Here is a 15,035-nt window from a genome sequence, read left to right on the forward strand (position 1 = left end):
TTTATTTACTGCCATTTGAGGCAGCACAGCTTTTGTGCATTCAATGAGAACTAGGAGTGCGTGTTCTGTTCTAGAATGTTCTTGCAGTAAGGACACTGATGGCTACTGCTTTTCTTGATCCCCTAATCAGAAGGTGAGGTTTTACATGATGCGTTCATCTGATTAAGTGTGTTGTCTACAGTTACCATTGAATGATGTTAAAAAGTTTTAAGTGTTGATCTAGCTACACAGAAAAAAAAATGGTTTAAAGAATTTTTTATACAAAGATTGACTTTTAATTATTATGTCACATGAACTTATTTTCTGAATTAATTTATTACAGCTAAGGAAAATTCATAATAGGGAAGTTTCTCTGAAAGAATGCTCTAGCTTAGTTTCAAAGGTACACCTTATTCCAATGAAAAATGCCCTGGTCAGCATACTTTTTCCACATTTGATTATATCTGATGAGGTAATTAACTGCTATTACAGTGCTGAAGTTGGAATGAAAGCCACTTAAAAAAACGTTTGCCAAGGAAAGGTTACACCATGGCTTACAACAGAACTGAAAAAGTTATTAAAGGCAGGCATAGGACACGGAAAGCCTGAAAGGCTGACTAACAGTCAATGCAGCTTGCTACAGTACCTTAAACTGTATAGAGACTAGAATTATAACCAACTCACTTAAAACTATCTTCTTGAGAAAATGCAAGAAAAATACCTTCAACTGCCTTAACTCTTCTGATATACAACTGAAAACAGTCACCAACAAACTACTTCCGTAAGAAGCATCACTATCTACTCTGTATTATGTTAAACCTGATTAGATACAATGCTGCATCCAACCTACTTCCCCTTTCTTTGTTAGTTCCCAGTGTGCTATTCCTTCCATTCCCTTACATGAACTATTACAATATTCTTGTTTCTAATTTACAAAAATTACATCCCAGGTACAAGCACTCAGACAAAAATAACTGTACTTAAAACCAAGAATTACATACTATTCACTCAAAAACATTAAAACTAAGCAGTCACATAGTGAGTACGCCTCTTGGTTACATTTAGACTCTAGCTTACTACTGGCATAATTGCACATAGTTTATTTTACGTTTTATCACTCTCAACTGCAACAGATCACGGGCCAATGGATTATCTACAATGAAATTTTGGAATATAGTCTTAAATATAACATCCTGACTGACAGCACAGTATCCACCCTAAATAAAATACACTTACAGCAATCTATACGTTCTCCAATCAATTCTATTGATAACCTCCTAACTTATAGGTTAGTAGGTTCATAGTTTAGTACTAGGCTAACTGCCCTTGCGAGCTATTTTAAGCCTAGCCAGTTATTCCCTGTGAGATTCAAACCCTGTACCTTGTGTTTGTAAGGCAAACATCTTAACCATTAGGCCACCCTCCCAACCCTACTACTATCTTCCTCAACATGAAGTGAGCCTTTGGGATTAAGGACCATAGCTTACTACTTGATAAAGCATCATCTTGTGGACTCTCTGCTGAAGCTGCTCCATGGTTCAAAAGCTATCTTTAGACAGAACATATAGCCTCATTTATTTATTTTATTTGTCCTTTGTTGACCTGGTTAATCCCACTGGGCTAGTGTCCTCTTTTTGTGAGAGATCAGTGATGGTATTTATATCACAATGGGAAATTTGGCCAGGGCATCAAAGAGATTGGCCTACTCTTTTCAATAGGTGTCATGGAATCTCTTACATCCAAATGATCTACCACCAATTCAAGCAGATGGGACCTTGACTTAGCATCCCATCTGAAAGAAGGCGCACACAGGTGTGCAGAACTCTCTTAAGGATGCACTGCAGTATCAGCAATCCAGTTACCTGGAGTGGGACTAGAACTCACAGCATTTTGGTCGTACAGCACCAAAGACAGACATGCTATCTGTTGAGCCACTGAGACCGCACCTTCACATTAGTAGCATTCACATGAACCCAGTGATATACTCCATTGGTGACCAAGGGGGATTCATCTATACTAGGTCCCCTTGTTTTGATTTTTTTTTACTTTTTATCAACAATTCACATGGGATCTTCCTCTGACCACGTCTTTTTTATGCAGATGATCCTTGTCATTATTAAGCCTATTAAGAGCTTATCGTTACAAGTATGGTACAAAAAAATTTCAAGCATTTGTGGAACTGGCTGCCAACAAACTGATGAAACATTAAAGCAAACCTATTATTTGGGACCTTCAACAGTTAAAAAATACCACAAACTTTGCTATTTATGATCACTGTGGAAATTCATTTTCTGTGACCCCATCAGAAAAAATATTTTGGAATTACACTTGAGCCCTATTCTTCCCTATTAACTGCTATTTCTATGTGTTGTAAAAAGTTCTAAACCAGCTTAGTGTTGCACATAGACTATCCAAATCTACTGACACTCGAAGCTACAGACACACTAGCAATTAATGTGCTACTACCTAGACTTGAGCATGGAACCCCCATTATACCCCTGAACTCTTCTCACAATTCTATACAACTTCAAACAGAAAACAAAACACTTAAGATTTGTTTATCTGCCCAATAATATAAACACCACTGCACTACACCTACCAAATGTCATACGCTGTGGGCTATGTGTAGCTGCTAGAACCCAGCTTCTTTTAATTACACCTGCCTGTAAACTATTACACAACAGCTACTGTCATCCCCTAAAACTACAGTTTTCCAAGGAGAACCAACCTGTAAACTATAAGGATTCATCTAGTTGACTCAAGACAGAGCCATACAGACTAATACAGAAAAAGCACTTCAAAAGTTTGTACCAGCCTCATCTGGAATGCAATCCATGATGAAATCAAAGAAATCAAGGACTTACAAAGAAAAATGAAAGAGACAGCAAATGCTCTACTTCAGAGATGTAGGATAATCTGCCCATGTATCCCACATTTGCATGACATTTACACTGCTGACCCCAATGTGTACATGATCTATACAATATAAAAAACAATCTGTTCCCCCCTTTTCTTTTACCACTCTTCTAACAACTTAATTACATTTCTCACTCTGGATACTGTACAATTCCTAAATGATACAACTGTTTTAAATGATTTCTTACCTGGGTTTTGCATCTACTTATATGCAATTATAAATGTCACTGCTTTACTGTTGTACATATTTTCCCAACCATTTGTTTTCCTGTACATAGACCATACGACAGTGTGTTTTTTTTTGTGCTCTACAGTTAGCTTCTATATGCCAATTCTCAACTGCAAGCTGTTGTGTGTACTTGCATTTGTTACTGTACTTAACCTGTTACTTGTCTGCTGGCCTGGGTCATGGTTGAAAAAGCTCCTTGGACTAGTTTACCTACCTTGTTAACACAATTTAATAACGTAAATAAAATAACTGTTGACTGACACTACCACATTTAGCAACATGTTCAAGCACTTGGTTGTAAAAAAAATATGTAAATATTTTAGCAAATTAGCAAATACTTGTGACTAGATGGAAATTCCCAGCACAGGAAGGGGAAGGTTACCTTTGGCAGGGTGTAAATAATGCATATTTGAAGCTATAAGGTACGATACTCATTACAGATTATCAGTAAATGTTAGATATTTTGCAGAAACCGTGCTGCTTAGCTTGAGAACTTTTGGATGAAACAGATTAGCATCAATAAGCGCACACCTTTTTTTTGAAGTGTTCTTGGACAGTTTAAGCAAACAAAACAGCAGAAGCAGGTTAAAGGCGTCCAGCAGAAAAATAAAGTAGTCCAGTAACAAAACTTCAAGACGCCACCACAGCAAATGGGATACTTAAAGTATCAGTGCGATAGATACATAATAATTAAATGTCACCTTAAGTTCTGATGTAAATGGCAGTACACCCAAATTCCACCACGATAACAGTGTGCGGTTGATAAAAACAATGCATCAGCATATCATTAAATGCTTAATGGCTAAAAGCCAGGACATCAGCACGGTAAAAGCGATGTTAAAAACCACCCTCAATTCATATTGGAAATGACAATGCGGCCAAATATCACCACGCCAATGCTATATCGTTAAACTCTTTATTCCATCACAAAATAAAAACAGAAGCTTTCAGCCGTTAAGCATTTAATGATACGCTGATGCATTGTTTTTAACTTTGGAACTGAAGTGCTCAACGGCACACTGTTATCGTGGTGGAATTTGGGTGTACTGCCATTTACATCAGAACTTAAGGTGACATTTAATTATTATGTATCTATCGCACTGATACTTTGTTAAGTATCACATTTGCTGTGGTGGCGTCTTGAAGTTTTGTTACTGTTCTTGGACAGTTTCATGACTGATAGCTCTGAAGTAGGATGGGGAACTATTTAAATACTTGTGAAGTGGAATGTTTGAAACAGGTGGGGAGATGACACTGAACAAGACACAAAAACAGAGGGATGGGGAGGAAATGCTTTTAATATCTTCTTATACATTACCCATCTTAACGTAACAAATGCACTCTAGTGTACAACAGATCATAAAATAAAATACAGCTTATAAACCTCTACTATCAGAACAATCACCAATGCCAAAAGACAACAAAAACAGCATACAAGGTGCAGAAAGGAAAGTTATGCAACACAGTTACACCAGTCGTGAGCAGAATTATCCTCTGGCTGCACAATGGAGTTCTTCAGCTAAAAGGCTTTAGCTGCACATCATTCCGACTCATTTGAGGGCAAAGGCCTTCCTACTTGAATTCTTTAAATAATAAAAAAAAATCACACTGATAGAGTTCATCTTCCACCTAACAACATAATCTGAAGATTATCTACTAATGTGGAACAGGAGAGTAGTTTTACCATGAAAATCCATCATCCTGAAGGATACAGAGCTGCAGCAACTACTGTGCATCAGGCAATCTTTATTCAAGGATGTGTACCAAGCAGTTTACTCCAGATTACAATGTAGTCAGAAAGTGTAAGCAGGTCACATCAGTTCTGAAGTTCTTCTAAACCAAAGGCTCTTAAGACTGTGTCTTGTTTGAGCCATCATCAAACTAAAGTCATTAGACTTCCTCTATATATAAAAAACAAAAATACAAAAAAAACACTATACACCAGCAGACCAGCCCCCACACTCCCAAAGGGCTACATAAAAATAATTAAGATTTGATTAAATCCAATTTAGGACAAGGGTTAAAGTGGAGTAAAGCCCTAGATAAATAACTACCAGACTAGATTAAATTCATGAGATTACAGAAACTTCTAGAAAAATATGATTTTTGAGAGAAAGGACAGATGAAAAAATTCCAGCAATAATTTAATTACTGATTCAAGGCAGACACAAGAAGCCAACATAAGAATGTTGCTCTGTATAATCTACTAATTAAGCAGGGCTTAATTAGTAGAGTGTACAGAGCAGTGATTATGGGTAGGGAAAAAAGCCATTAGTAAACACTGAAGTGACAGCAGGCAGGTGGTAAATGAAAATACAACAAAAAGAAATGGAAAGACAGAGAGAGAGAGAGAGACAATCATTGTCCCACACAAGGTAACCAAATCGAGAAGGTTTTGGATATTGGCTGGAAGTGTTTACACAAATAATTTTATACCTCTGCCTGGTTAAACAATACGTTCCCTGGAACTAGTGAGAGTTGCTGGCAACATAAACAAGGATCATTAGGGAACTGGAAACATTTTTGGAATTTCAGAGGGTTGAAAGACAAGAATTAGTTCAAAAGCTCCTAGGGAAAGGATGGATCTTGGCAGAAAAAGATTATTATCTAAGTTGGGGCACAAAACTAAAAACTCAAAAACATATTAAACAGCTAATAACTATTTTACTGACAGTTGTGAAACAAAGGATAACAAAATCATAGGTCCAAGCCACAACTGAAGCTCAGTCATTAATGACTCTTTCAACACAGTGTAGGACCTCAGCTGACTAACTATGGAAAATACTAACCTTAGGGTTCCAGTTCAGACTGACAGCAGCAGGCGCAGCATCTGATTTATGTGCAGTCCCTGAGAAATAATGAATCTCACCACAAACATTTCATTGGTTTTGAATGAGGAGGTGATCTCACCTGTACAAGGGCCTTTGATTTAGTGGGATTAACTTGGTTAAAAAAAAAATAGAAACAAATAAAATAATGATAAAAGAGTACCCTCGGGGACAAAGACCACACAGTTTAAAGCTGCAATCATGTTCACTTGAGTCCAACACGCAATCTTCTATCAAAACTTGATACACTGTTTTAAATCAAGAGCTTGACTGCTGTTTGGTACTCTACCTTTGACTACAGAAGCACTGACAAAGCATCATATCTGAAAAGCTGTGGCAATACTAAAGCCATCTGCAAACAAGTACAGTAATAGCCATGCAGCTTGCAAAAAAGAAAATTAATAAACTGGAATCAGCAAAAAGGAACATCTGCTGTGAAAAGACAAACACTGAAGATACACCCGTCTTTGACAAGAGAATTTAAAACACAAATACTTTCCAACAAATCAGTACTTCATAAGGAACTGTCATCATATGAACAAACAGGACCACCCATCTTAACATCTTGAAGTACAGGCTACTGCAACTTTGGGCAAATGCATTAAGAGAGATTGTGTGCGAGTGTGCATATATGCGATACAGACACTTTGAAGTAATCAAACCCATATATTTGTAAAAGTATGAAAACAAACAGGTTATTGTTATTTATTTATTTTACATTTGTTGACCGGGCTAGTCTAGCTGGATATATGCCCATTTTCAGTAGAGGCCCGGAGAGAAAAGCTCCAAGACAGATACAAACAGACAATAAGTAATTGTTACACAAAAAAAAAAAAAAAAAAAAAAAAACAAGAAGTAGATATAGAAGATATTTTATACATTTAACAGTAAGTTTAAGAAATTTAAACGGGGACACGTGAACAAGTGATGGGCTAAGTAGGATCAGAGCAGTCCTGACTCAGTTTCCGTTGAATATGAAAGTGCCTGCAAAGCCACCAGTGTTCTGGGAAACCATCTCCTCCTACATATGTCTTATTTTCATATTTGCTGCTGTAAAAGAAATGTAGTTACCTTATCAGGGTCTAATGCAAAATCTGCATCCAGCAACTCCCCAGCATCATCATCTGGCTCCCCTTCATACATCTTATAGGTTGGATTGCCGATCTCCACATTCATGGCTCCATTCGTCATTCGGTGGTGCTGGAACCCTTTAGCACTGCAACGCATAAGGAAGAGAGCACATTAACACCTGGAATTTATTTTAAATCCAAAGAGACAAATTTAGGAAGACAGCTACTTTCTTTTGTTTTATATCTAACACTGTTAAACAAAAATATGTTTTCTTGGCCCATAGATGCACCTGTACTTGTGATTTCTGGCCTTAGTTTTCGCTAATATGCAATAATTCTGAAAAAGCTCCATGAGGTAAGGCTTTAGAGTTACACTGGTTTGTTACTAAATCAATTCTTCCTCCATCTCAAAGCAGTCATTACTTTTATTCCCATGTAAAAGGACAAGTATTTAGGCCTCCTTATTCCAAAAGTGGCGCCACTGAAGGATGAGATAATTTAAACAATCACGTGCTGGCTGCTACTTGATCTTGGGTTTACTGGACTAACACAGCCAAGGATTTAAGGGGTTGCCACGCAGACCTGTAACTGGCTCAAGCACAGCCCTGTGCCAATCTCATGAATTAATGTCCTTCCCGTCAGCTCTTCGAGTGAAGAGAGAGAGAATTCACATTCAAGTACCGCGCCCTTGAAATGCAGAGTCAGTTAGGTCACACTTCCCCTCAGCTCTTCGAGTGAAGAGAGAGAGTTCACATTCAAGTACCGCGCCCTTGAAATGCAGAGTCAGTTAGGTCACACTTCCCCTCAGCTCTTCGAGTGAAGAGAGAGTTCACATTCAAGTACCGCGCCCTTGAAATGCAGTCAGTTAGGTCACATCTCTGCAACCTGTCCCTGCTCACGCCACTCCTCACATTTTAATTAAAAAATAAATCTTGTTTTTTTTTTCTTTAAAACTGCAGCAAACTGCTTGTTACAAATGTAACAAGCAATTGCTACAGTTTATACCCCACATGGAGCATTACTGCAGTCATGTTTTACTTTTATTTTTTTTTTTTTACTTAAAACTTTAGCAAGCAGTTGCTATACTTTAGACCACATACTGAGCACTACAGCTCTCGGGTTTGACCAGAAGTGCAATGCAGCCAGTATTGCATTAAAGAGTGATTGGAACTGATTGATTGCTACCCCCAACACTTGGCACACAGACCAGTTTGCCCCTTTCTCCCCACCCTAGCTACACTAATGCTGCACAAAAACCTATTCTCATTTAGTGGGACTAAACAGGCAAGATAACACATGATACAACGTCTACTCCTTGCAACTACACCCCATGAACTTAGTCTACTCTGAAATAAAATGTTAACCATTTGATCAAAATAGGTTAGAAAAAACTGAGAAGAGATAACAGAGAACAGTATACAAAATGAGGACATCTGTACTGCTTCCAAATGTGCAAAGTCCAGAATGTTTATGAGTTTTGCTTGTAAATGTTTACACAGGTATTTGTATACCTCCAAACATACTCTAGATATTTTTTTTTTCTCAAGTATACAGCAAATGCTGGAGGTGTGATGGGAAAGAAAGAGGTGGGTAAATGGGAACATGTGTTTAGTAATGCAATCACTCGGCAGATTTTAAAACTTCCCCAGAGTACTCTGTCAGAAATGCTTGTAACTAAGGATGTGATTCTTCTGAGTTGGGAAGTAGGAGAGGAATTACCAGGATGCAGTAAGGCCTTAAGTTTAATGCCACTGGCTACCAGAGAGACAATTACTACAAGATGGAAATTAAAATCTAAACCAATTGTAAGGTAACTGAAGTGCTGAATATTGTAAAGGCAACAAAATAAGTGGAGGTAAGACATTTAAAATAAAAAAGTAGCAAAGCACACAAAAATAAATGGGATTTGTGGGAATAATACACACAGAAAAAATTCAGAAGGATTGAAGTTTAAGGTAAGGCAAGAATTCAACAATTTATTTAATTCTGGAGTGGATGTAATTGTTAAAAACGTATATAAAGCATACTGCATACAGATAATGAAAAGTGTTACAACTGTTTGTGCACTTGTCATTCTTTAAAATATGAGAATTTACTAAAAATGTCTACTATCTGTAAATACCTGTCTCACAGCTTATTTGAGGTGCATGTGGGGAGAAATAAAGCACATGGCACGTCACTTCTTTTAAACAGAGTGCCATGCCTCAGCAAGGTTTTTAAAACTAGTTCTTAATAAACAAGCAGTTGAATTCCTATCCACTTATTCCACTTGCCTCCCCACAGCACAGCACACATGGGATATCGTATCATTAGGCTGTGTCACACATGGGATATCGTATCATTAGGCTGTGTCACACATGGGATATCGTATCATTAGGCTGTGTATAGTTTTTTTTTGGTTTGTTGGGGGGGGGGTACAAACCCCTTTTCAGTTACTACCTGGGCCATACAGCAATCACAATGTAAGCACACACAATAATTCTGGTTATATAAAACAACATATAGCAAAGTTCAGCATACTTAACAATAAGCTCAGAAGTAGGTAAACCCCATATAAGAATAATAATCAAGTATGGAACCTGAGCAGTAATATATGCATAACGTTACCTGCTATCTACAAGACCAATACAGTACAGTACAGTTCAAAGGTTTTTTTAAATAAGTTTAGTAATATAAATAAAAGAAATACAAAGGCAAAAAATACGATTGTGGTATAACCCACCAGCTCTATACAAATGTCCACCATATGGTCTATGAAAAAATGGCTGGACTTGCAAGTACCTTTCATTTTTTTATTGAAGGACAAACACAGACATTCATTTAGACAGTGTAAACAGTGACAATCTGTAACTACACTGCCTGTGTCTGCAGCATAGAGGATAAAGTTACACAGCACAAAAAGAAACAAATCTCAGCCTAAATGAAGCATCTGGATCAGTGGCACAGAGGGGATAAAGTCCTGAGTAAAACCCAGATGACCAGAGTTTGAATATTAGCTTACGAGATGCAGGAGCTGGGAAGACGGGGGAATGATGCTCTGCTGGGCTGCCTTGGCACATGAAAGTGTCCAGGTGACACAGGGGCTTTGCATTACGGAAATGGGCTTAGCTTACCAAGGCAACCTTATCATCATGCGGATGGGAGCAAACACATGCATGAAGAAGGCATAGTAGGCTCCTGTGGTGATGTAGGCACTCATGTCAATCACTAGTGGTGGACTACGCCATGACTGCATATAGTCTCAGTGCCTGTATTGAGAAATATAAGTGAGAGCACAAACATCTTCATGACTGCCTGAGTGATGCCCCTCTCTGGGCAGCTCTCACCTCCATACAAAGGACTCCTTGAATGGTGGGGAATGAATGGGCTCTAGTCAAATGGGAAAGGCTGATGGTTAAATGAGACAGAGTGGAAAGGCAACAAGAAAAAAAATAATAGTATACAGTGATACAATGCAACTCCACTTGTTTAAATGGCCATCTGATTCAATAACCCTGCCCCCTCATCCTTACAATCTTACCAAGTGCAAATCTGACAATATTCACTCATTTATTTTATCTATGATTGATACCGGGATGGTATGACTGGGCCATGCAAGACCCCTTTCCAGCTGTGGCCTGTGGAGAAAGGCTCCATAAAATTACACATTCTTATAGTAAATGAAAACAAAATATAGACAATATAATAACATATAAAACAATACGGCATGACAAAATGAATGACTTAACACAATGACTACTTTCAGCAGAAACAGAAATAGTATTTACAAAGCAATGCAGGATGCCTAGTGTGTAAGCAACAGGATGGATATAGGGGTGGGTACTAATGACTTCTTAAAGTCTTTACCTCACAGATACAAGGTACAGGGCTTGATTCTGACCCCTGACTAATGGCTTGGATTGAAATAGTCTGCAGATTGATAGCCAAGTATTTAACTATGAACCTATGAAAGAAAGCAAGGAGCCATTACTAAAAGGGAGACTGTTGGAGCAGTTTACAGAGAGGGATTTAGTGAAAAAGAAAAGGTAACAGTTTAGAGTTTGAAGAGAGAGTAACATCAGAGGTCTCTCGGATACTAAAGAGTAAACAGCCCCTTGGATACAATATACAACATGCTGTACAAAATATAAAGTACAGCCAAGTACAAGACAGAAGTCTTACTTGCCATTTACAACTGAACCCAGGTGCAACCAGACACAAGGCAAATGTCACATTTCCATTTAAAACTGAAAACTGAGCTATTCATTACAAGTGACAGAGCTAATGTAACTCAAAACCTTAATATAACTGACATTTTAAACTGCTTAAGATCTTGAAATACTGGTTTTATTCCAAACAAAAGGCGAAAGAGTGTTGGCCCAGTAGAAAGCTTTTTAAGGGTTTTCAAGTTAAATTAAGTATTTTAACAGCCATATTAGTTCCATAGATGACCCCTAAAAGGAATGAATTTCCAGAACTAGCAAAGCTGGCAATTGGGCACCAATCAGAAATGTATAACAAAGCATAAAAGGTTAAGACTGGGAACTAATTAGAAACCTAATCCTGCTATCTTGGGTATAACGCCACGGTCTTCACTTCTCTTTTGTGAAACTATGAGCACAGCAGTTAAAATTACTGCTCCTGAGTCAACCCTGAAAAAACGCACTTGTACCTAGTTGGTCTGATCTAGTTAAAGCAGAAATGCAAAGCACTATTTAATGCAATAAGGTAGTTTTGTAACCTTTCTTATCTTCAAAGAATGTGGCTACATAATGCCTTTAAATGAAATGCTTCTGGACATATCTAGTAATACTCTGTGACACTAAGATTACAGTTTAAAACATTTGATTGCGTTAAGGAGTACTTCTGCACAGTGCTATACATCTATGAATAGCCCCCCCCCCCCCATATCAAAGGCAACTTGCTGCTTTGCATGGCTATTTTGGCAAAAGTATTCAACAGAAACTTGGCAATACTAATTCTTGTCTCTAATAAGCAGGATGCATTGCTCCTGAGAAAGAATTGCTAGTAACCTTTAACACTAATCAATACTTACAGAGTTAAGTTTGCATCTGTCACTAAAAATAAAGAATATCATGTCGCTCGGCCTAGACTATGAAATGTAGGTGCTTAAATGCACCAAACATTTAAAGAGTGGCAATTTTACACAATTTATTTAATCATGCTTCTGGAAATGTATTTTTAGGTCTGGTACACTTAAAAATACTTGCCCTACCTCAGCTGTTACTGTAACAGACTCATCAACTTATTGCCACAGCCAAGTGTAGAAAGTTACAAAGAAGCATAGCACTGTTAACAGCATGAATGTGTTTCATCAGTTACTCTCCAGGTCTCCTACGAGTCACAGTCAAAGGACAACTTCACCTTCATCAAAACTCCCAACTGTGCATCTCAAAAACTCAAACCTCTTTCTATGACTCACAAAAATCTGACAGAAACAAAAGCAGAATGTCATTATCCTCCTCTGTCTGTGAGGCTAAATGACCAATCATTTGGTAAGTATTTACACCAAAATGAAGATCTTTGTCTTTGGCAGTCATACTGCAAATGCAAGTTAATAGCTTCAAGTTCAGTGATAGTTTAATCAAGAGCTACAATAACTATTCTTTGTAAATAAATGACTTTGGTGCACTGAAATAAATTTATAAATTTATAAAAAAGGTAAAGATTCTTACATTCAGTCTGGGACAGTGTGAACGTCTTCCATTTTAATGGCCTTTTTGTTTTGTTTTAGGATAGAAGCTGGCTGATGTGGCAATACCGTACACACTAGTAAGGATTGGATTTAATAATGCAGAAAAAACTTGCAGAAATTATTCTAACATCTTGTGTGTGGACAAAGACATCTGCAGGAACCTACACTTGTAACCTATATACATGAACATACACGCATACTTGTGTATGTACATGTCTGTACACATATGCACACTCATGAAAACAATACCTCTGCTGATGTCTGACCAAACAATGAAACGCTAACACTTACCCACTTGTTCTTTTCCTATACCACAATATGGCTCCAACAAGAAGTGCTGCAAGAATTAACAAAACTATTGGGATCACAATGGAAGCAGTGCCTGAAAAATAAAGGGAGAAGAAATCAGAGATCTGCCACAATAGTATACCTTTCTCTTCAGTTCTCCAGCTTCATTTAACTGGATTGCCTGGACAAAATCAGTGCCTTATACTTTATTGCAGAACGTTACCACCAGTGTGGAATTCTGTACTTGAACAACCATATATAAATAAGTTAAGTGCAGTTCACATGTCACTGATAAGTTGTTGGGTATCTTTACAACAACTGCAAAAGTTTTTAAGCAGTAACAGATAAAATAATAAAAAAGCCAAGGAAACAGTCAATGTAGTGCCACTTGTATACACTCAGCTTCCACATCTGAATATATTATCAAAGCTGCAGTTTCTGACAAAAATATGATCAGTAATCCAGATTGCTGAAATGAAAATGTCATGTAATGATACTCCACTGAAGCAAACAAATACAAGTCTTTCTTTCACTTGAGTACTCAAATCACAAATGAAACTTAAAGGGTCCTTGCTTTAAGATGGTAAAAGAGAAATAAAAACAGTATGTTTGACAGTATGATCATAATACCATTCAGGGAAAGGAAACAAAGATACCTGAGCTACTGAAGGGAAACTGTTAAGATCAAATACTGAGCAGGAATTTGTTTAATATTAACTGTGGAGGACTGCTTTAAATCTATTAGATATTAAGAACAACGTACAGCAAAATATATAAGCTGATTAAAAGTAAACTATGGTAAGAAATGCTCTTGGCAAAAGTAAATGCAACAAGGAAGAGTTTTCCAATAATGGTATTTTATTTCACAACAACTTAGTGGATCAAAAAAGGAAGACTCAATGCCTCTAAAACAAAGATAAGATTCCAGGTGGGAACAAGGTCTCTGAATGGATGCTGTAGAATAAGCAGTCCCCTATAACAGTTAGAAACATGTTGAACTGAACAACAGACTTCACACATGCCCCTGTAACAGAAACACGTTGAACTTTCACACATGCCCCTATAACAGTTAGAAACATGCTGAACTGAACAGCAGACTTAACATTCATGAGACCAGCAAACAATCCAGCTGCTTTAATCCACTTTGTGGCAGAAAGTGGACCCTAGTGTCTCAATCGTCTAACAAATTGAATACATTAATTAAAAGAACTGTTGTCAAAGTCCTACTATACTGCACAGTTTATAAACAAAGGGATTGTGTCTAGATAGGGGGGTGTCACTGTCCCCCTTTGCTCAGCCTTCATTAGGCCACTCACTGAATATAATGACCCCTTTGGCATGACTCTGTCCAGACACATGCAACAACTGGACTATTCACAGAAATATTTTACTAATAGGATACAAGGCTTGAACAACAAGTCCCACATGGACCAGCTCAAATCCCTGTCACTATACTCACTTATTCTACAGACTGTTACGATGTGACCAGTATGTCTGGCATACAAGCCTTCCTCCCAACTTAAGTGACATCAGAAATACACGGTCTAGGGATCTAAACTTCTTCTGCAGCATCAACAGAATAGTTTGGAGGGCCAGGTATATCTTGCAGACGATACCATCGCTCTGGAACAGACTCCCTATCCACATAAAACAAAATTCATCCATGTCCATTTTCAACTGCAACTTGCATCTATGGATGGGAAACAAAGTCTACCACAGGACTGGCCCCTGTACCACTAATGGACAGAGGCAGCTCATAAATGCTTTATCTCATGCATGGATCCCCCCATATTACCTATGGTATGATCCCAGTTATTCTCACCAGAGGTAATATAGAATTATCGACTGTGGGATGGGTAAGACTAATCTCTAACCAACACCAACGAGAGCAGTTCAAAAGGCAAAGTGTTTGCATTCAAGTGCTTAAGTAGTTGTAACAAAACTATTCCAGTTCACAAGTAGAGATTCACACTTTCCAGATTCAAGTATAGCTATCTGTTCCTAAGCCATAGTTGGATTCTAACAGACCT

At 37.7% G+C, this 15,035-nt stretch overlaps 1 protein-coding gene across 1 annotated transcript in view; it reads right to left on the minus strand.

The window, feature by feature from the left end:
* LRP1 (LDL receptor related protein 1) overlaps positions 1–15,035 on the minus strand; it is a 2,772,300-nt gene that overhangs the window by 13,749 nt on the left and 2,743,516 nt on the right. Inside the window, exons 87-88 of the mRNA XM_044083629.1 lie at positions 13,009–13,099; positions 7,024–7,168 (exon numbers count right to left, since the gene is read on the minus strand). Coding sequence (XP_043939564.1) covers positions 7,024–7,168; positions 13,009–13,099 — 236 coding nt within the window. The remainder of the gene's footprint in view (positions 1–7,023; positions 7,169–13,008; positions 13,100–15,035) is intronic.

The sequence above is a fragment of the Protopterus annectens genome, chromosome 9.part0 (assembly GCF_019279795.1).
Source record: "Protopterus annectens isolate FY-2018-M chromosome 9.part0, PAN1.0, whole genome shotgun sequence".
In the NCBI taxonomy this organism is placed as follows: Eukaryota; Metazoa; Chordata; order Ceratodontiformes; family Protopteridae; genus Protopterus; species Protopterus annectens.